At 47.0% G+C, this 23,671-nt stretch overlaps 1 protein-coding gene across 7 annotated transcripts in view; it reads right to left on the bottom strand.

The window, feature by feature from the left end:
* Window positions 1-8,972: 8,972 nt before the first annotated feature.
* LDLRAD4 (low density lipoprotein receptor class A domain containing 4) overlaps window positions 8,973-23,671 on the bottom strand; it is a 305,793-nt gene continuing 291,094 nt past the window's right edge. For all 7 annotated transcript variants that reach the window (XM_084887343.1, XM_084887339.1, XM_084887340.1 and 4 more), the window contains 2 exons: window positions 10,526-10,579; window positions 8,973-9,725 (listed from right to left, as the gene is read on the bottom strand). In XM_084887343.1, the coding sequence (XP_084743469.1) occupies window positions 9,195-9,725; window positions 10,526-10,579 (585 nt within the window). In that variant the 3' untranslated portion in view covers window positions 8,973-9,194. The remainder of the gene's footprint in view (window positions 9,726-10,525; window positions 10,580-23,671) is intronic.

Here is a 23,671-nt window from a genome sequence, read left to right as displayed (position 1 = left end):
TGCCTGTCCCTCTCCTTTAGCTTGCTTAGCTGTCACCCTTGCAGGAGGAGATCAGCAGGTGGTGAGAGAAGCATCAGCATTGAGAAAAGGAGAACGTGTATGTTTAGAGGAGGTGGATGGGAAGACAAAGGACCGAGTGCTTGTTGCTAATGTTCCAGCAGAGAGGGATGGTGCTAATATTAGCAAAGAGGAGTGAAGAGCATGGCACGGGTTACAGATGTGAAAAGGCCGAGGAGCCCCGAAGTGCAGGATGCCAGCCCTGGGAGCCTGAGGTTCACCCGGAGTCTACTCCAGGTCTACACCGGGGAGGTGGAGAGAACGCTCAGTAACAGTGCTCAAACCAACATGTAAAACTGTTTACTCTCCCCTTGGAATCTCACATTTTATTACTAAGGCTACAAGAAATACTAATTCCTCCCCCCAGTCCTCCTCCACGTGGTTCATTGACCAAAGATTCTGTACACATCTAGAATAATGGGGGAAATAAACAGATGTGTTTTACTTAAAACCTACCGGGAGAAGTTTCAGGCCTAATGATTTAGTTACCTTGACCTTGGGTACTCCCGCCTTATATGGTACTAATTGCTAGAGCCGTGGACCGCAAACTGTGGCTCACGAGCCACATGTGGCTCTTTGGCCCCTTGAGTGTGGCTCTTCCACAAAATACCACGGCCTGGGAGAGTCTATTTTGAAGAAGTGGCGTTAGAAGGAGTTTAAGTTTAAAAAATTTGGCTCTCAGAAGAAATTTCAATAGTTGTCCTGTTGATATTTGGCTCTGTTGACTCATGAGTTTGCCGACCACTGCCTAGAGCACATGTGTCAAACACAAGGCCCGCGGGCCAAATCCAGCCCGCCAGGCCTTGCAATGTGGCCCACACCGCGCTGTCATCACTGCACTCCGCTGTCAGTTTATGACATTGTCAGTTTATGACTGTTCAGTAAACCATTCGGCCCGCGATTTAGGCTGGATTTTAGATTTTGGCCCCTTCTCTGATTGAGTTCGACACCCTAGGCCTAGAGCATTAAAATTGGTGCCCGTTTCTTTCACTGGCATTTGAAGCTGCAGCAGTTAGAAGAGTGAGCATCCCAGGACAAAGTGCCGTTTACAGGTCTTTAGTAATTGGGCAGAATGTTTTTAAAATTAAACCTGGAATACGAAATAGCAAAGCAATGGCAGCTCCCTTCCTTGTTGAGGGCCTGCATGGCAAGCACGCTTCCTCCTCAGGACTTCCCACTGGCGTTGCTGCCGTACAGGTGACCTTCCTTCAGCGACCTTAACTTGAGGCAAAGGTAATATTAACCCGTTCAGGTCTGGAACTCCAAAGCCTGTGTTGCCACTTAACTCAATTGGAAATCTCCCAGGAGTGGGACAGGGGCTAAGTCACCTGTGAGTCCCATGCCAGAGTCGGGCATGACAAATGGAGCCCTCATTCAGGCAGCAGCACGTGGTGAGAGAAAAGGAAGTTTACGTGAGTCTTCGCTTCCCTCCGGGATAGCACATTTGGGGAAAGTTCTTTAGTATTCTCAACTAGTCTCCTGAATAAGGCTACAGAATGTATTGCAGAGCATAGTGTGGTTTATCCGTGACTATGTGCTGTTTTCAGGAAAAGAAATCCCTCTCTTGTAGTTATTTTCCTCCTTATAGCTTTCTAGCTCCCTTTCTAAAATAAAATAATTCAGAATCTAAGATGGGAGTTATGGCTAGAGCTTTTAGCTTTAGTTGTATACTTATTTAAACGGCGTCTTTAAGATTTCATTTTCATTACTAACATAGAGAAATGCAAACACAAGTTGTATTTCCTGCCACCACTCTCATCTCACTTATTTAATAGTTTGGTAGATTGGGTGAGGTTTTTCTACATCGACAGTCATGTCATCTGTGACGCCATACACTTATTTAGAGCTCAGACATAAAGCCCTTCTAACCTCTCAGGGAAGGGAGCTGGGTTCTTTCCTCCGTTATCAGGGGCTGAAATCCCCGGGGCCCTGGACCTCCGCGGCAGCTGTCCCGCCGTCGGACAGGCCTTATTGTTAGAAATCTGTTCACCTTTGTGAGAGTGAGTGGACCTCCGTTGCTTTGCGACAGCCACGCAGACACTTGACGACAACTACACGTTCCTCCCCAGGCATCTCAGCGCAGGTGACGCAGCTCTGTGGTCCTCCTGTGGTGAGACCTGAGCAATCCCTGGTGCGCTGTGGAGAACACACAATTGAGAAAAGCATCATATGGTGTGATCGGCCAGAGCTGTTCATAGAAGAATATAATGATGATCTTTTAAAAGTCTGAATAAACAATGCAGAATGGAAAGGTTAGCCAGGGACCATAGAAGTGTGTGAGATGGGTTTTAAAACTTATGTAGTTCCCATCCCCATTCCACCCTCCACATACAGGCACACACATTCACACATGTGCTTTATTTTTGAAAGATTAAAAAACAAACTAGGAGACACATAAGTCACTGATTATTTTTAATAATTTTGTGCTGTGGTTGGACCATAGCATTACGAACAAGCAGAAAAAGCTGATTTCATAGCTTTAACAGCACTTAGAGCAACATCTCTCTTTAAAAGTATTGCAATGACAGACCTTAGGCCTAAGAACTACATCGCCAGTGCTCAGTTAAAAAGAGGCAGATACACAACAGTTGGAGATCTTTTTTAGTACATAACTGGGAATTATTTTGAAAAGTAAGCACAAATGGCTGTTAAAAAAAAAAGACTTTAATGACTTCTGATTATTATAACTCATATGATCAACTTGAAAAGTTCAAATACAGTTGTACTTTTTTAGTAGGCTGCTTTAAAATAATTAAATGAACTAAATGCTGTGAATAGTATTACATATTTTAAAACAGCTTCACACTAGACAAATATACAATTAGAAAACGTGATATATGAAAGCCATGAAATGAAAAATAACAATATACCAATAAGCACATTAAAATGAACCAGTATCATTAACAATAAAGTTGAAGCCTTAATTAGTTCTGTAGAGAGAAAAGCCATAGTGTGGTAACAAATGTTAGTACCTCTGAGTCCAGAACATTCTCTGATGACACCCACTCTCAACAGTTCTCCCCAGAGATCGAACCTGGGGTGGGGTGGGAGATGTGGTTCCTGACAGCCATGAGCCCCTCTTTTTAATGCTGAAGCCTGGGGAACCCTGCAGCAGACAGTGGGGCTGGACAGGAACGAGAACACACGAGATACCAATCTTTTGATGGATCTTTCAAAACAGATAATAAAAGAAGGGCTGACTTTTAGTCCATTCAGCATTAAGAGCTGCATTGTAGAGGCATTTTCAGTTTAAGGATAATCGGTAATAATTTGTTCTCTGGCGGGAAAGGGTGTGATCCTATTGTGATTTGCAAGATCAGAACTGACACCACCGAGCAAATAAAAACCATGGCACTGATCAGAATTAAGATCCTCCAGGGACAGACCACTGGAAAGGATGCTCACACCCACATTCAACAGTGGTTTAGTGAGCACATTGTTATCGGCTCTCTCTCTCTTTTTTTTTTTTTTTTTTTTTTTTTTTGTAACATTAGAATATTTGAAAATAAATGCAGAGGGCACACTCAGAAACTAAAAACCGAGCTAGAAGAGAGATGTGACATCATGCAACTGAAAATGTAATCCATAACTTGTGGCAAAACCTAGTTTATTTTTTGGATCAAGATCACCACGAGACACCAAAAGGAATGGACATAAGATTCCCAACTCAGCTGGCTGATAGCTAGTTCTCTGCTAACATAACCCATAACGAGATTTTTTCGAAGAATGGGGTCCTAAGTGGATTCATGTTTCCTGAGGTATGCTTTCCCTACAAACCCTCCGGTTATTTCACTGGCTCCACAGCTTCAGTTCGTGAAGGAGAAAGGCAGAGAGAGAGAGAGAGAGAGACTCGGGACCCAGATGGTCCCAAATGCCCCCGTCCTGAGCAAGGCGGACCTCCACTGCAGGCCCCCTGACTCTGGATGTGATTTTTGCAAAATGTGCACTTTCTCTGGGGTCTGACATCACTCTCCCACACAACATGGATGTCTTCATAAAACAGGCTGAAAAGTCAACTTTTTTTTTCCCTCTAACACTGGTCCAACTGAGCGTTAAGAGCTGAAAAGAAGAAGCATCTAATGGCAACCAAAAAGCTATGGAATTTTTTTTAAACTTATATATATATATTTTTAAAGTGTTTTCACAGCAAAGATGCAACTCTCCATTGCTATGCTTACGCTGGTCATAAATGCTTGCTTGTTCAGACTTCTTTCCCTCGTGTTATAATATTGGTATTTAATAGGAAAATAAACTACATAGACTTTTTTTTTTTTATCTGTAGGCATCCATTTGCAAATTTCCTTACAAAAGAGGACAAAGCACATAGGCATTCACAAGTTCTATGCCATTTCTGTTAAAATTGGTATCTATACATTATAGTACAGTATTAACAATGTATGTTCTACCCATTGGGTAGGATATGTGCATAATATATTCAAGTTATATACAGCACCTTACAAAGAAAAACGTAAGAAGAGACAGACCACTGAAGAAGCACCATTGTCAGTGAGGCACAACCAAGGTGGGAGCGCGGATGCGGCGGCGGCTAAACCCAGGACGTGAGGCGGGGCGGCTGCAGAGACCTACGGGCATGCAGAGCTCCCGCGGGACGTGGGTCCGTGGCCCATGCACGTGGCGTGTGGCGATCGTCATGCTCTGTCTCGCGCTAAGCCCCACCACCGTCCACTTCAACAAGCACACACCGAGGGGGAGGAAGGAAGGAAGGAAAGGGGTGAAAGGAAGACGGTGCTTTCGCAGCAAGGCATCCACTCACACACGGCGGCTTCCCAATGCAGCCAACCCCGAAAGCAGCAGCAGCAGCAGCAGCAGCAGCAGCAGAGAACGACGGTCTAACCCTGGCATGAACTATAAACGTGAACTAGGCAAAAGATGCAGCACTCTGGGGATTCACATGGCCTAAGCTGAAATGGAGGGGGTCCCCCGGCGGGAGGGTGCTCCCCGTTCCCCATCCACCTCTCTGATCCCTGGCAGCTGGCAGCACGGTTACATCTGCAATAGGGAGGTGAGCCACCGTCAGACCCAGTGCTCCTCACCGGGAGGAGGGAGACCTGCCCGCCGCCGCTCCGTCTTGCTACTTTATCTGAACTACCACAGCCCAGCCATCGAGGTGAAGGTAAGCAGAGCGGAAGCCCGCGTCCCTGCTCTTCAACCGAGGTTGGGGATGCTGGCGGCAAGCCAGGCGGACTTGGGGGACCCTGCCACCGTATGAAGACATGGCGCCAAACACGGGCATCTTTTTGCTTTTCGTCGCTGAGACACAATCCACACGTTAACCAAAACCAAGTATCCTTCCCAGGTTTTTTCCATCAGACACTGCCGAGCTTTCGAAGTGTTCAGAAAGACGAATGGCATGCCCACGGACAAGCAGTGACTGTCACCGTGCTCAGTAGCAAACCTCAAGAAGCAAGCAGCAGGGTGGCAACCCAGGCAGGAGGCGGTTCGGACGTGCGGCAGGCTGCGTGGCCAGGAGCGCACGGGCGTTCCCTTGCGGGGCAGGGGCCAGCCGGGCCTCTCTCTTTGCGATGGACCGGGATCTAAAGGCCATGGACTTCCTGGAGACAAGAGCCAATAGATGGAAGATGCAGGATCACCCCTGCCAGCATGCAGCTACGGGTTGCAGGAGGAAGGCAGGGATTAGAATGGATTCTTCTAGATAACAGAAGCTTTCTGAAAGTAGTTGCGGAAGATAAAGGTGAAGAAGATAAAGGGGAAGAAGATCAAGCAGAGATACAGAAGCTCAAGGAGCACTCATCTGAGTGCCACATCCCCCTGCGGGCGGTAGAAGGCCCCCTTTCCTCGCCTGTGAGCTCAGTGGCTGTCTGTCTGTGCTCCCTCATGACCAGTCTTTGTCAGTTTTAAATATTCTTCTCCACAATCTTGGAATTCCTTGCCGACTGTGTGCCTGTGTGTAGAGGAGATGGGGGAGGACAGAGGACACGCTTGTCAAGCTTCCTTAGCGCGGAATTTTGGTCAGAAACACCAAGCACAGTTTAACGTTTTAAACGCATCCTCTGTTGAGCACAATCTCTTTGGGACTCAGGACTGCTTCGGTGTCTGAAGAGCAGGAGACTTTCTGAAAACACAGACAGACACCTGCCTGGGGGCCGTGCTCCTGTCAGTGGGACGCAGCATGTGCTGGGCGGCTCTGGGACGGAGGACAAGCCACAGCAGGATGCTCAGAGTCCCCTCCCAGCAGCCGCTCTTTTGAACTTGCAAGTCTTTGTCTCAACTCTCTACTGAGGTAATCAGCCCGTCACTGATGGTCTCAATCACTGCTTTCTCAACGGGGTGCTCGGGCTCCGTAAGCACACAGGCTTCTCCCACATCAGACCCCCCTCCATCACCCCTCTTTCCACACCAGGCCAGCGAGGAGCGACGTGGTACGAACAGGTCAGCTGCCCCATTCCAAAGAGCTACTGGTCTAAATCACCCCTTCCCTGAGCCAAAGGGAAATTTACTATTAATTAAGTTTATGGCCTTGGCTTTTAAGCTAATTCATTCCAGAGGCCCAGCCTCAAGACCATTCAAGTTCACGGTTTCGTATGTCCCTGTCTTTCAATAACTATTGGACTTAAAGGGCAATTCTCTAGAGTGGCCGAATGGGAGGAACCTCTCTTTTGAAGGGTGATGACCTTTACTTGAATTCAATATTTGTTTTGCCAATACTGTGGGCGCCTGCAGAACATCCACATACTTGCAAGGTGACTAAGAATCGACAAGTTTCTGACAGCAGTTCCTTCTTGCAGCAGGTAGGAGAGTGAGGGACTGCAAAGCCATTCTGAGCTGGAGTTCCGGGGTTGGCTCACCTGCTTTACCAAAATAGCCGGCGAGGTTTGGAATGATGGTATCATTAGCTGACCTTGCCATTTTTTCATCTGAGGGGACACCAGCACCGCCACCAGGGCTCCTGACAGGAACAAGTGCTCTCTAACCTTCACCTGACAGGGTGAGACAAAGCTCCATCCGCAAAGAGCGCCAGCTTCCCTCAGCACAGGCGTGGGATCCAGACAGTGAGCTGCCCGGGGAGGGGTCCCCACGGGGCTCTGCCCAGTCTTAGAATTCCACTGCGGCTCTTAGCATGCACACGTCCCCACAGAGTCTGTTAATTCTCTTCTTCTAAGAGTTTGGCTAGTTCTGTGGCTGTTCCTGGGTGAAATGAGTCAATTTAATGAAGAGGCCAATCCTCCAAGCAAAACAAAAACCAGCGGCAGGCAGGAGCAGAGGGCAGGGGACAGGACGTGCAGCTCAGAACAGTCTCTCCAGCCCTCGGCCGACAGCACCAAGTCACCTCACTGACAGATCGTCTGAGACCCACAGCCAGATCCGAGCACATGTGTTATCCCACCTTAAAGCTGCGGTGGCCATTGGTTACAAGCGGAGGGAAGGGGTCGCACCTGCACAGAGCAGGCGGTGGCGTGGCGTTGGCTGAACGTGTTGGCTGGTGCTATTACAAAAGCCAGATGCTTTCTTCCCCAAAAGAAAGCGTTTCTTTTAGCTAAGAACACGTTTGTAAATATCAGGAATATTAAAACTAAAACTAACAGCATGTAACATTAGTTTCTAGTTGCATTTTAACTGCATGTTGTGCTTTGAATCCTGTGCTTTTGGAGTCGCCCCCTGCCCTGCCCTGCCTGCCCAGCCGTGGAACTGACCGACCATCCAGTTCTGGCCACATGCAAAGGCTGCACGAACTCCCGCGGGAGTCTGGGCTGTGAGCACAGCATCCCCCCGAGAAGGCTGCGTCCACACTCGCGAAGGGCAATGGCTTGTTTTCATGCTCAGCAATGTGGTGTCCCCCGCCAATCCCAGGAGTTTCCCAAGAAGAAGTCACTACCAGCACCACTCACACGCTGAGGCCGGCGGGCTCCATGCAGAGCAATCACCGAGGGCCCCTCGGGCACTGACCAGCCGTCCAGCACTGAACTGAACTGTCTCGAAAAGGGGGCCGACACCGGGAATACACCGAGAAGTGACATATTCCAACAGCATTCAAAATAACCACTTTGCATTTTAAACAATTTATTGCATAAAATAATGTATGTACGAGCCTACTTCATGCTACAGTGGAAAAAAAAAAACCAAAAAAAAACACACCTAAATGACTGAAGAACTACCACTGCTGGAGGGCAAGGGCATTGCGATACTGGATGCGTCAATGCCTGTGGCGGTCACTTTACCAGAACAGGCGGCCTGGGCCAGCAGAGTGACTCAGCGAGTCCCCGGTGCTGGACCTCAGCGTTCCTCTCTCACCCCCAAAGGCCCCCATGCTGCAGACGCCCTGCCCGCTGCCGCAGACTCTCACAGCAGGAACGGCCTTCTGGGTGGACCTAAGTTGGCATGTTCACCTACGTCCCCAAACATATCTTTTCTTGCACGATTATGGGAAGCACGCCAGGGTATTCCTCGGGCCTAACAATCCACAGGTGAAAAGACAACATACAGAACGTCACATGAAACAGTTCCCTCATATATATTTTCAACATTAAGATAGTGCAACTTTTTAAAAACACATCATCATAACAACACAAAATCAACTCCTTGCATTCGTCGAACTCCCCCACTTTTTCCTTGGCACACAGAAAACAGGAATTTTTGAATCATATTTTTAAAACAAAATAAGAGTTCCACACCTTGGGAGAAAAAGCAAACTGGCCAATTCTTCCCCGTGATAATATATAATAACGCTTCCTTCTTTATTTAGTTAATTATAAATTTAAGGCCATTCTGGCCTCTTTCTCTGCAGTCTCCTCTCATAATTAAATAAATCAAATACCTCTGGGTTTCATTTCATGATAGAGTCAAAGCACCCCTTTCTCTGTTCCCATGCCCACCCCCCTTTGCCAATGCCACCCCCCCTCCCTCCCGACACCTGCCACCCCCACCCCCACCCCCCAATAAACACTGTTGACGGTCAGACCGGATGGAAGTTGGTATTGTTTCAGTCTGGTTTGCATGCAATTCCCCTGGAAGGAATCAGAAACAAAGACCACATTTGCATATTTGGTTTTACTTAGTTGTCGCACGTAAAACTGAACACTGAGCCCGGGAGCCAAGGAGCTGTGCAGTCCTCCTCCGTCCTCGGTCTCTTCTTCTCCGCTCGAGTGCATGCTGGAGGATCAGACGAGATTCCCAGGCTTCCTGTCCTTGCCCTGGATGGGCACCATGGTGCCCCCTGAGCCGTCGTGCTGAAGCGGCAGCCTGCCCCCGCTGTGCGTGCTGCTGTGCTGGTGATGGAAGAAAGAGGCTCCTGGGTAGTGGCCCATCACCTCGCTGTAGGTCGGGGGCGGCCCCTCCATCCTCCCGTTACTGCTGCAGGTGCTGGCACTTATGCCCGAATTGCTGCTGGGCGGGCACGGCCCTCCGTTGTACACGGAGATGTCTATCAAGTCGCTGTCGAATATGGTCCGGTTGGGCGGGGCCCTCACAGATTCTCGGTTGAGTTCCATCTGCTGTTCGGGGTCCCTGAGCTGCAAGGTGCAGGGCCCCTGGTAAGGAGGCGGCTCCTCCCCGTCAGACAGGGAGATGGTGGGGGGGAGGTCAATCTCGTGCTGCACGTAGGGGTAGGTGGGCTGGAAGCGGCTGAACCGGTCCCTCTGGATAAAGGACGGGGCAGTGAACCTGTCCCGAGACCGTGGGGCATACATGATCTGCAAGGAAAAGAGCGAAGGCGTGGAGACGTTCTTGGCTCAGTAATGATCAGACACGATGCTATAAGAACATCCCCACTTGGTCTGTGTTCTCAACCGTCTGAAACATTTCCCCCTCCAACGAAACAGGAAAAGATTATCCCAGACAAAGATGGAGGTATATTATTCCCCATGAGTTAGACCCCTCGCCTTGCCAAACTGTAGTTTATCCAAGATGGTTCAACAGTGGACAATGCGTGTAACTGAAAATGTGCGTTTAATGCATATGCTATGTGTATGCCGCACTGGGCCAAGGGTGTGTGTGGGTGTGTGTGTGTGTGTGTGTGTGTGTGTGTGTGTGTGTATCCACCCATTGACTTCTCCCACATCATATTTTTAAAATAAAGACAAAAAAAACTATGTTACTTTTAGGTCATTCTATTAAACTTGGAGATGTGGGAATGAGTCATGCTATATTTACCGTATACACTATGCCCACTTCTGCACAGCCTCCTTGTTTGCAGCTTATGGGGTCACGTAAAGATCAGTGATTCTCAACCTGTTTTCTGTAGGGAGCTCTAAACTAGCACAAATAATTCATAGGAGACTCTAAAAATCCTCTCCCCACATTAAAAACCAAAGTTATGGGCAAATGCCTTAATTTAAATGTTATTTTGTTATTTCCTAATCTACACTGTCATACACTTGACTTTTCCACCTATTTTGTTGTGACGGCATATTTCCCTCCTCCCCTCGCCCATCACATCGGGTTGAGCAGCCATCTGCAGCCACCCACATCCCTCCCTTGTCCAACTCCTTACCTCTGAGCCACCAGGCTGAGGACCAGAGCTGTCTGAAGGCCACAGGCGCCCTTCCTGGCAGGGGAGGGAGGGGGACATCACAAGAAAATCATTAGTTTCATGCTGCAGCACCTGAAATCAAGGAACCACATTCCTCTTGCACAGTAGCAGACCTGTTTTAGTCACAGAACAACAAAGAACTGGTCCTTTCATTACACCGAAGTTATTACAAAAACAATCTCCTCATTACACAAAAGGAGAACTGTGGCCAAAAGGAAAATTAGAATGTACGTGTTTGACATACATTCCAAATGTCATCAAACCATATTCAGTCACTGCCTAGATTTGGGTAGAGTCTGGGTCTTTAAGCTCTTTTGTTAATTCTCACCAGAGGATATTTTTTCCATTGATTTTTTTTTTTTTTTTTTTTTTTTTTTTTTTTTTTTTTTTTTAGAGAGAGTGGAAGGGAGGAAGGGAGAGAAGAGAGACAGAGAAACATCAACGTGAGAGAGACACATTGACTGGTTGCCTCATACACTTGCCCCAACCAGGGCGAGGGAAAGAACCTGCAACCCAGGTATGTGCCCCTGACTGGGAATCGAACCCGTGACCCTTCCATGCTCAGGCAGACACTTTAACCACCAAGCACACCGGCCAGGGTTGGGTGATAAGCCCTTACGCAGGTGCGTGGCCACGCTGGCATGCCAGCCAAGGCCCTTCTGAAGTGCGCTTTGAGGTAAGCAGCAGCACACGTCAGGCACCGCCCGCCACGCTGTGCTTTCACACTGAAAACGGAGGTTCCAACGCCTGGCTGGCCTTCGAGGGTCTAGCCAATTTACTCTTCAGTCCCTTCATTCCCAAGGCAGATGTGACCTGACATCTAGCTGTTTAACATCTTTTTTCAAAAGTGTTTGGCCAGGCTGTCAAGGTGGCAAGCTTTTCTAACACCACAGACTTGTTTACAAAGCACTTCAACGTGTTTTCCCTTTGGAGCCCAAATTGTTGGCAAAGGCCTGCTGGGCTATTAGTGAAAGGCCTGTGATTGTCCTGAAGAGAAGAACGTGGGCGAGCAGGAGCAGATGTCAGAGTTTTTGGATTCCCAGGAATAGTCATACATGATCTTGTGCCATCCCTGAGCCTCCCGAGAACCTGAAAGAGCCCACAAGTAGACCTGCACGGCAAGACACCCCTACATCTCTTCTGTATTTTGTAGGTAAGGTGTAGCATTCTAATACAAACACCCCATTTGGACAACAGGATGTCTGTCCAATACATACAGCCTGATCCTACGATGGTCCTTCCAGAACAGCATGGACTCAGCAGCAAAAATAGGAACAGACCAGCAGCGTTTAGAGGAAGTCTGGGCTTAAGGTTTGATTATAAAATTATGTAATGGGCCATCATGGCTCTGACCTGGCGACAGGTGACAGACCTCATCAAATCTGAGGAAGTGGCTGAGCCACACCCACCAGGCCAAGGCAGCTTGCATAGCACGTCAGAGCCTAGGCTCCTCTGAACCAAGAGGAACCATCACTGTAGGTCTGGGCTGTCACAGCAATTCTCATATTGAAAACAACATACACACTCATCCTGGGATGCTTCTAAGACTCTGCCCCAGCTCCTCAATGAACACTCAATCTTACATTTCACCCAGTTCACATCAATTATTAAACCCATTCAGCACTTTCCAGCCCTCCTCTCCCCTGGCTCCCAGCAGCACCGGGTCCTCTCTTGTTGGCTGAGACATCACCCCTCCTGGTTCGCACCCTGACTTCTCTGGCCACTTTCCTGCTCTTCGGGGGGTGCCCCTAACTCTGCATTTTGGTTGAATGTTGGAGTTCCTAAGAGCCATGATCCCAGTCCGCTACCAGGTGTATCTCTGGCCACTCTGAGAAGTAGCACCTCGGGTCTGTGCTGGTGGCAATTTTGAAATCTCATCCCTGACCTAACCTTCTCCTTGAAGGCAAGCATTTGTCTTGTTCATTCTTAGTTCACTCAAAGACTTTACTTGTGTCTATGCATCTATGCTAACACTGAATGTTGACTGGTCGAATGGTCATTTTGGTCGTCATGGTCACTGCCTATATATATATTATAGAAGCTGGCTCATGGAGTCCTACAACCTGCTAAGTGCAAGATGGAGAGCCAGGAAAGCTGGTGGTATAGTTCCATCTGAGACTGAAGGCCTGATGGCCACTGGTGTAAGTCTTAAAGTCCAAGAAGCAAGAACTCCAATATCAGAGGGCAAGAGAATAGAATGTCCCAGCTCAAGAAGAAAGAGAAATTTGCCTTCCTCCACTTTTTTGTTCTATTCAGGTGTTTGGGGAATTAGAAGATGTTTTATTCAGGTGTTTGGGGAATTGGAAGATGCCGTCCACACTGAAGACATATTTTCTTCATCCAGTCTACTGAGTGAGTGTTAATCTCTTCTGGAATTATTCTCCCAGAGACAGCAGAAATAATGTTTTTTCAGTCATCTGGGCATCTAAGCCCACTCATGTTGACACATAAAATTAGTCATCACAATTAGTGATACTGAACTCTTTTTAGCTGTTTTGTATATCGTCTTTGTAAAAATGTCTATTCAAGTCCATACTCTATTTTGAAATTGGGTGGTCCATTACTTTGTTGTTGAGTTTTAGTTCTTTATATATTCTGAATATTAACCCCAATCAGATATATGATTTGCAAATATTTTCTCCCATCCTACCAGTGGCCTTTCAATCTCCTGATACTGTCCTTTGACAAACCAACGTTTTTAATTTCTAAAGGTCAATTTATCATTTTTGTTTTGTTGCCTGTGCTTTTGGTGTCATATCCAAGAAATCATTGCCAAACCCAATGCCATGAGTTTTCCCCCACTACTTTCTTTTAAGAGTTTTAACTCTTACATTTAGGTTTTAGGTCCATATTGAGTTAACTTTTTGAATATGGTGTAAGATATGGATCCAGTGTCATTATTTTGCATATGGACATTCAGTTTTCCCAGCACCATTTTTGAGAATACTGTTCTTTCTCCTTAAATAGTCTTGGCACCCTTGTCAAAAATCATTTGACCATCTATGGGAAAGTTTATTGCTGATCTCTCTCTTCTATGCTATTGTCTTTCTTTATGCCAGTACTGTACTGTTTTTGTTATTGTGGCTTTGCAGTAAGTTTTGAAATCAGAAAGTCTGAAATGTCCAACTCTGTTATACTTTTTTAATATTATTTTGGCTACTTTGGGGTGGTGCTTCTTTGAGGTAGCACATGCATTTTAGGATGGACTTTTCTATTTCTGCAAGAAACATCATTGAGATTTTGATAGGGATTGCACTAAATCTGTGGATTGCTTTAGGTCGTACTGACATCTTAACAATACCAGGCTTTTTAATCCATGAATATATGGGTCCATTTATTTGTATCTAATTTCTTTCAGCAACATTGTACAATCGTCAATATAATCTTTAACCCCCTTGGTTAAGTTTATTCATAAGTATTTTTATGCCATCATAAATTGGATTTTCTTAAATTTCCATTTTGATTGTTCATTGTTAGTATTAAAAAATGCAACTGATTTTTGCATGTTAATTTTGTATCCTGCAACTTTGTTAGATTTGTTTATTAGTTCTAGCAGGTGTTGTTTGTTGGACTCTTTAGGGTTTTCCTACATGTAAGGTCATGTCACTTGTTTATAGGATCGTTTTACTTTTCCCCTTATAGTTGGAATGCCTTTTATTTCTTTTTCTTGCCTAATTGCTCTGGATAAAACTTCCAATAAGTACTATATTGAAAAGAAGTGATAAAATCATGCATCCTTATCTTGTTCCTAATCTTAGAGAAATGGCTTTCAATCCTTCATCACTGAGTACAATGTGAACTGTGGGCTTTCCATAGATGTTCTTTATTATGTTGAGATAATTTCCTTCCATCCTAGTTTGATGAATGTTTTTATCATGAAAAAGTGTTGTATTATGTCAAATATTTTTTTCTGCATGATGTGGTGATCATGTAGTCCCCTCCACTTCATCCTGTTAATGTGGTGTATTACACTGATTTTTATTTGTAAAACCATCCTTACATTACAAAAATAAACCCCATTTAGACATGGTGTAGTATAATTTTTTTAGTATGTTACTAAATTTAGTTTGCTAATATTTTGTTGAGGATTTTTGTATCAATATTCATAAGGGATAATGGTTTTCTTTTCCTGTTGTGTCTGGTTTTGGTATTAGGGTAATGCTAATTCACCAGCGTTTGAAAGTATTGGTGTCAATTCTTCTTCAGATGTTGGTACAATTCACCAGTGAAGCCATCTGGTCTAGGGATTTTATTCGTTGGTAGGCTTTTGATTACTAATTCAATCTCCTTAATAGTTACAGATCTATTCAGATGTTCTATTTCTTCATGATTCAGGCTTAGTAGGGTGTGTTTCTAGGAATCTGTCCATTTCATCTAGGTTATTCAATTTGTTGATATACAATTGTTCATAGCACTCTCTTATAATCTTTTTTATTTCTATATATCTTGGATCTTTTTCTACCCGAAGGATTGGTTTATAGCTGTGGCCATGACTCACTGGCACTTCCACTGTGAACTGTGGCTGAAGCCTGGGGCCTTGGGTCCACGTGGAAGGCCACTCCCATAGCCTGAACCTTCTTGGTTTTATGCTCTCAGCTAATCTCTCCTTTCCACACATCAGGGACCACAGACAAGGCCATCAGATTTGGGGACTGAAAACATCTAACATGATGTTTTCCAAACTGTGAGATGCAACCTCTCAGAGAGCTAGGAAATCAACTTAAGTAGGTCACAGCCAGAATTTGAAAAATAAAACAGGATGGAAAATATCATTGTCTGTAAGTACTGTTTGATGAAAGTTTTTGCTTTAGTTGTGCATATGAGTATTGTAGATCATGGTATAAAGTGTGTCTCTACTGTTCTTCTTGGACATAAACAATCTGAAGTTCTCTGATCTAAGCCAATTATTCCTCATTTTATGTGGGAAGAAACTGGGGCCCCAAAAGGGTACATTACTCACTGAAGGTGACAATTAGTTTGTGGTAAAGCAAGGCCATGGGTGGATATTTTGGCTTCTTCTCAAGGGTTCCTCCCAATGAATGCCTGTATTATACAGCTTCAAATATTTGGAAATCTATTTTTCTTCTTGTCCCAGGGTGAGAATTTCCAAGCATAGATAAAATGATCTTAGAGTTCAGCAACAAAACACCTTTGCCTCCGAATAAAATCAATTTTCTTTATTTCTTTCCCTTTCCTACTGCAACCTCTCTACTACCCAATGCTTTATAGTATTACCATCTTTCCCACCCTAGATGGCAGTAACAGCTTAGACATAAAGGCAATACCTCTATAGATGTCAATGACTGCGTTCTCTCTAGCGTTTCCTCTTTTATTCCTCCTTGGAAATCCATCATCAGATTTCTCAAGACTCAATATTTCCCTCCCAACTCTACTCAATCTAGGGCAAGTCCCTTAAGAGAAAGATAAATTACCCAGGAAGGTATGTGGGGAAGAAAAGGAAGGGAATCCTTTCTATTTCCAGAACAATACAATAGATCAGGGAGGTCTACAGGCCCCACAGAGCAAGGAAAAAAGGAGCTGTGCAGGTGCCTCTCCAGGGCTCAGTGCTGGAGGAGAGTGAGCAATTCCAGATTTCACTGGAAACCAGCCTGGGGATCAGAAAGCTCAGGGCAATCGGGACATGTGCAACCACACACCATCAGCCCAGGCAGGCACAATCATCTCCTTTAGGGCGTGAGTGGAAGCTAAGGCAATGCTTTCCCCGAGATCACAGAACCACAACCCGGCTACCTCCCTGGGCATCTCTGACAGCTCTGGGGAGCCTCCCTAGCAGGTGGCGCTCAGAATTAGAATAATTTAGAAAAAGGTTTCCCCCTCAGAATAAGCCACAATAACTTTCAAGAACTATAAGTAAAAAAACAAAAACAAAAGAAATAAACATTCTCATTGGCTTATTAATGCTAATGCCTATTTAAAAGATTATTAAAATGTTATGGTTCATAAAATTTTTAATTAATTCTGCTTTTAAAATCTCATTTTAGCATGCTTTGGCCACAATACAAATCATGCTCAAGCGAGTTCCCTGGGGAGCCAGCAGATGCTCAGGACATTATTGGAACTGTCCTCAGCATTCACTTATGTGAGCAGAGGCTGCTGTTTAGTTGTAAAAATAACACATACTTTCATTTTCACCATAAACATTGTATTTTACTTTATTATTATTACTTTTTTAATGGTAAGGTGCTTACCATAAACATTTTAACAACAGAGACCAAACTCCTTTTGTCCACTTCCTCCCACCCTGGCTCCTCCCCCGAGGGTCCTTCCTGACCTTTCTCCTCAGAATCCAAGGCTGTAACTTGGGCAACATCATTTTTACTAACTGAGTCACACTTGGCTTGCAGCAAAATTGTATAATTTATTGTATAATGTTAAATTCATAAGATTTAATGCTAGATGGATTTTGGTTGGTACCAAAAAATAAAAAATAAAATAAAAATAAAAATAAAATCCATCTTTAGAGAGCAAATGAGAAAAAGGAAGACTTGCCATTATTGAAAAATTTTAATTTTTTTCACTAAAATTTTTCCCAAAAAAGAACTGCAAACTTTGAAGGTAATTTCAAAATTGTTGTGAGCAATGTCAACATAAGAAGGCCTATTTGAGCTGCTTACACTGTTTAATGACAAGTCTTGGCTATTAAAAAGGCCTGCCTTTTTTGTTCACATGAGAATCACTGGTGACAACTACGGCCCAGGATCCTTATCCAATTTTTGCCAACAAGTTGGCCTTCTGTTTTTCTTACTTGAAGGGGACATTCTCATTTTGAAGCTGTTGAAATTATCACCTCTCCCCACCCCCGCCCGAAATACCAACTTTCTATCTTTCACTACACACACTGAAGGGTAAACCTGATAAATGGCCAATCTGGCAGCTTGACTATGCTAACACCCTCGCTCTTTCAGAGAGAGAAACAGCATGGCTGATGGAAGGAAGCCTGTGCTTGGAGTTTACATTAGGAACTGACCTGCCCCTTGCAGTCCTCTCGACACTTGGAAATGCAGCTTCAGGGGCTCATTCATCACGGAGAATTATTACTGAACACGGGTGACAACAAATGGCCCTGGTCTTACGGCCCAGCAACCATCTGCCTCACCCATGGGAAACTGGTGCCTGGCATCTTTCATGCCGCCCCGATGCTAAACGATGCATGTGGCTCTCTTCTCCTTAGTCTGGAGAGACATACCTACTATAACTGCATCTTCAAACCCGTTAGCTCATTGTTTGGGTGCCTTCCTGAATGAAAACAGTTCATTTCTGTCATTTTAGAAATGCTTCTCTAAGCGCAGATGAAGTAAATGAGAAAAGGCAGGTGCCCAGGGGTCTAGCTCTTCAGTCACAGTGGTAATGAACCCTGTGTGTGGTGACTCCCCTACCTCCTGCGTCCTTCACTGGACCTCAGGACACAGCCCGTGGGCTTTTCCAGCTCTGTGAGCCCGGAGCCCAGTGGGATAGGTTCCTGGGCCACTTCTCAGAGGGGACCAGAACTGTCCATCCTTGGGCCACCCCTGTTCCCAAGGCCAACAGAAAGGAGCCCACAGCCAACTCTGCCCTCTTGGCCACAGACTAGTCATCGGGAGATGGCGGGACAGCAAGAGCCAGGACAAGCACGCCAGGCTGGTGCGGGGAATGCTCTATTCCGCTGGCCCAGGCGCACTTGGTTTAACTCCTCATCTTGCCGGAATGACCTTTACGCCCACCAAGAAGGGCTCTCCCATTTTTCTGGAAACCAGTGGCCCTCTATGTTTCATTCTGACCCTTGTGATAAAGGCGCAAGCACAGAAGAATATTTCGTCTGAAAACAATTACACAGAGAGATGGGGCCACAGCAAAATGTGGGCACCTGGCTATCTTGAGTGGCAGCTGCTCTGCAGCCCCCGGCTGGGGGTGCCAGGCAGGCACAGAGGCCAGTGTGGCCCGAGAGGCTGACTGTCCAAGACAAGATGTAACTAGAATATTTATGTGAAATCTCATCTGTACAAGTTTCATCAAGTTTTGTCAACACACTCTGTGGGGCAAACCACACACACTGGCCACACCCCAAGCCAAATCTACAACTTCTGCAGAGAGTGTCTCGGGTATAGACTTTCCCATACCAGGGCACTTTGGACCCAAAGAACCCAAGTTTCTGTCCCAACAGGCTGGTGGCTGCAGTCCTGGTCCTCCTTGCCAACAGCTGGGAGAAAGAACCAATGGCCTCCTGGCTGATGCCCCCCAGCCGCCGGCTTAGCCCAGGATGCACTCAGTGCCTGCCTCGCGCTGCTCCGTCTCCACAGGGGACCCAGGCACCCTCATTGTCACTATTGATTGAACCCCTGCAGCCATTGGTCATGAAGAAATGCCCAACACAACTCCTTTTGTTAATTTTTCATTGAAATCGCTGTTTCTAGGTCACAATAGCTGGATAGCCACAATTACATATGTTTCAAACTAAGTAAAATGTTCTTGTTTTGCTGCTGATCCTCAGCAATTGGCTGGCCACCTTGGCCTTGCCCACTGTCCGCTGTGCCCTGGGCTGGCCAGGCGGGTTAAGCCGGCCCTGCCGGGCTGGGTACAGGGTGTTAGGGAAGGCTGCTCAGGTCTCCGCCAGCTGTGGGAAGAAAGGCTTGTGTAAACTGCTCTCAGGGTTGTGTCTGGATTATTTATGCCCCTCTATTGTCTTCCTGTTACATGGTGGCCTAAGGTAGTGAATAATCTAGAAAGTCTCAACGCTCTGAAATCACACAAACCAGGCTCTGAAAAATAAGCCTGGGCTATCTCAGAGAGAACACATCAGGTCTCCATCCCAAGCCCACTCACCACGGTTTTGAAGCATTCGCTTTTCCTGCAATTTCATTTCATTCAGAAACGGCTTATTCCTCTACAGTCAGAGCCAGCGCTGCCCCACCCCCGGGCTCCCCGGAACAGCACCTCAGGGACACTGTGGGGTGCAGGCTCACCGGCCTCAGCCAAGGCAAACTCCACCTGTCCTCCCTTGGGCAGAGGGCACCTGGCAAGAGAGGGTGTTCTTCCAGCGGGCAGTGCTGGAGCGAGAAGGGAGGAAACCAGGAGAGAGAGGTGCTGCATGAGGAAGACGGGGCATGATGAAGTCGGGCATGAGGGCATCATACAGAGAAAACCCTCCAGAATACAGACAAGCCCGGACAACTGGTCCAACCACCACTCTCCAGAAGGCTCTGTGAAAACCAGGGATGTTCGGAGTTACTGAGACCCTAACTTATGAGCCTGCCCTGCTTCTGGCTCGGTGGGAGGAGAGGGGCAGCTCCACCAGCGCAGTGAAGTTTACTCAGCCAGATTTGTAACAGCTACATGCTCAGCAAGCTTCCTTCTCAACACAAACCCAACTGTTCTCTTTGGTTTCTCCATCCTGACTACCAAGTCTTCCGGCAGAAATAGGTACAAATAAATTTAATCAAGTGTTCAACCAAATTACCTAGAAGTCGATACATTAGATGCCCAACCCTTCTCGCAGCATCTAAAATAAATACACCCTTTTACAAACATGCTTATGGAGACCTCAGATAGTTCTAGAACAAATGGGCCCAAAGGGCCCCCAGAAGTAAGTGGGTCCCAGCATACACAGGCTCACCCACAGGGAGGGCGGCAGTGGGCACCCACACCCACAAGCTGCTAACCAGCCACTCAGGCCACTGGGATGGCAGGAATTATATGCTAAGTGAAAGGCACTCAGGGGCTCTGACAACAGACACGAAACCACATGCACAGCAGTCACCGCAAACACCTATCCATCTTCACCACCGGGCACAAATCTGCACCACCCCAAGGGGGGCCCAGGGGCCATCACTTGTGTTTTATCAGTGAGAGCAGGGCCTTCCCCATCACCAGCCAAGCCCGGACCTAGCTCTTCTTGGCCCCTTAGGGGAGGAGGCTGCTTGGCCCCTTGGGATGTGGAGGGAGAGCCACCTTCCTGGAGGGGCAACATGAAAGTGCCCATGCCGAGTCCTCATGCCCCATCCCAAATCCCTGCTACAGTTTATATCCACGTGATACACACCCCGGGGCACACACACCAACGGCCACTGCAGTGAGGCTGAGAAAATGCCAGTTAGCCTTAGCGTAGTGGATGCCACTGATGGTGATGGGGGCAGGGCAAGAGCAGAGCACGGCAAGGACACCTTCACTGTCTTGGGCAGTGCCTGGCTCCTGCCCAGTGGATGACCGAATGAAAGGAGGAGGCAGAAGCCTGTGGAGGGAAACTACTCCCAAGGCAGAGTCCTAGACGAGGACCATCTTAACCACACAATTTCTCTGTGGACCCCCAACATTTTCTGCCGAGCTGCTGGGGAGTGTTAACTCTGTGGAAGCCATGAGAGACCCACTTATATGAACAGGCATCCTCTTCAAGTGCCCTGGGAAGGGTGGCATCTAGCACCCGGTAAGATCAGGGCTCCCCACTCAGCACTGCTGACATTTGGGGTCAGATCATTTTTGTTGTGGGGCTGCCCTCTGCATTGCAAGATGTTTAGAGCATCCCCGTAGCAACTCCCTGGCTTGAGTTGCCCAAATCGTCAAATGTCCCCTAGAGGGCAAATCACCGCTGGCGGGGGACACGAGCGGAAATGAATGTGATGGCTCTCCCGGTGCTGCAGGAAGGGAACTGGCATTCCTAAGTAGGTAATTGGGAGGCAGGAAGCCTGGTGAGGAAGCACCTTCCTGGGCCAAAGGTGAGGTTTCTGAGTCCAGGAGAGAAGTCAAGGTGCTTCCTCACCCTCTCTCTTTCCTCTCTCAACTATAAATTAGGCTAACGGTCCTCGTCATGAAATGGAGCTACAGTCTGGGCCTGAATTGCCGTGGTCCCTGTGTAAAAACTCCATCTTGAGCTTATGAAACGTTGAACAGAGCCCATTGCTAAGCTGCACAGTATCCACATTCCCATTTTATTGGGAAAGAAAATTCAAGCCTTGGGAAGCCTTGGGAGCTCCCGGGGGCAAAACTTCCAAGCGTTTATTAACAAAATTAGACACAGACGGTGATCAAGACCTCTGCAGACACGATCTTCGCAACTGATTACCCTCACTTGCCATGCAGCGTGTGGCCCTGAAGGAACCTCTGAAAGTCACTTCATGGCTTTCTTGATTTCGAGAACAGGAGGCCCTGCGACCCACGGGGACCCGCTTCCAAATGAAACAGAACGCACATCCTAAGTAAAACCACACTTGCATTTTTTTATTTTCTCTTTTTGTAAAATTGTTTTCCTGCCACCCCTCTTTGCCGGTCCTTACTCAGAGTGGCTTTCTGTGTGCTGACCTGGCAGGGAGCTCCCAGTCTGGGGACAGAGACCAGTGAGCAGGCGCTAAGGCAACAAGGGCTGGCACAGCGAGAGGAGGCCTGGCCAGGTCTGTGCTGAGGTGTGGAGGAAGGAGCCAGCTTTCCTATCCAAGACAAGACAAGGCAAGGCAGGGGAAGAAAAAGGATCCCTAAAGCAAATCTGAGGGGAGGACGGGGTAATGGGGCCCAGGCTGGGCAACAGCAAATGCAGCCTGAGTTGCCCAGGTGCAGCGACTCCAAGTACTTCGGGGCTTGAGGCAGAAAGTGTAAGATGGAGAACTTGGACACATTCATGGCAGGTACTGCCCCAGAAACTTGAGAGCTGCCTATAGATGATGGTAATGAGTGGGATAATTTTTACCTATTTCACCCCAAGGCCAGGGGTTGGAATTTATAGTCCTCGCATTAAGACATAGGCCAAGTAATGCCGGCCAATTCTTTTGTAGTTCTAAAACTACTGCTGTGACTGGCCTCTCTCTCTTTAAACTCAAGAGGATTATGTGTTAGAACTTCAAAGGAATTGGTTCTCTCCTTCAGGTAACAGTGTGTGTGTGTGTGTGTGTGTGTGTGTGTATAGGTTGGGGGAGGAGGGGAAGGGGATCTACAGGCTTAGGACACCAGTGTCCTGTGAGTCTGGATCCAGCAGGTGCCGGGTTGCTGGGATAACAGGGGGCCCATAGGAAAGCCATCGTGCTGTGATGCAAGCCATGTTAACCTGTGGACCCAGCTGGGGATCTGGTGAGATGGAGGAAGGGGACAGCAGAGGACCAGAGAAAGTGATTCTGGTCACGGTCATGGCATGCTCTGTGGGTCTGAAGGGTGGCACACAAAAGCCCCATCCCTTTGCTCTCCCTCTGCATGCCATGGACACAGAACCCTTGGCAAACCTGGGTTCTACCCATGGGAACAGCAGAACTGATGGCTCACTGAGCCACCCTGCAGCCCAATGAAGCACGACTCTGACCTCCTAAGAGGTCCCAGGGTCCCTCGGTTGGGCTGCACCATACCCACTAGGACAGTTGCACCCCACACTCACGATGGTCTACCTAAGCCAGGTACCAGACAGCTCTGGTCCTGACACATACTCTGAGGAACTCATACTATGTGGGAATCCTGCCTCCTTTGCCCACCACCAAAGCTAACAATTTATAAGCACCTAAATTTCCTATTTCCAAACTTCACGAGAAATCACCAGAATCAGTCCTGGCCAGGTTGCTCAGTTGGTAGGAGTGCCATCCTGTATAGGGAAAGGTGGTTGGTTCGATTCCCAGTCAGGGCACATACCCAGGTTTCAGGTTCAACCCCCAGTCAGGGCGCGTGTGGGAGGCAACTGATCCATGTTTCTCTCTCACATCAATGTTTCTCTCTCTTTCTCCTTCTCCTTTCCTTTGTCTAAAATCAATAAAAGAAGAAGAAAAAAATATATAATAAAATAATAAAACTAAAACCCACCAGAATCATAGTTTGCAAAACTAGCTCAGAACAGAGAGTTCCCGTGGCCCTTGGTCTACCAGGAACAGATCACAGAGCAGCTTAGCTGAATATCAGTGTTCTATTTTCTAGAGGAGGGTGGTTCAGAAGTAGCTAGAAACTTTAAAAAACCAACCTGAAGAGCCTTACTAAAGGCTGTTCTGTAAGCCCCCACACAAACCAACCTGCCCTGAGGCACCTGAGGAGGCCCCGAGCCCTTGCTGTCCCACCGCCACCCCTCCAGCTCACCCACACCCAGCACTGCTGACCTCCTCGGAATCTTACAAATACAGGTCATGAGCATATGTGTATTCAAGGACAGGTCTC

Source organism: Pipistrellus hanaki, assembly GCF_964339955.1.
Source record: "Pipistrellus hanaki genome assembly, chromosome: 6".
Lineage (NCBI taxonomy): Eukaryota > Metazoa > Chordata > Mammalia > Chiroptera > Vespertilionidae > Pipistrellus > Pipistrellus hanaki.
The sequence above is the reverse complement of the archived record's forward strand: the minus strand, read 5'-3'. Positions and strand labels throughout refer to the sequence as shown.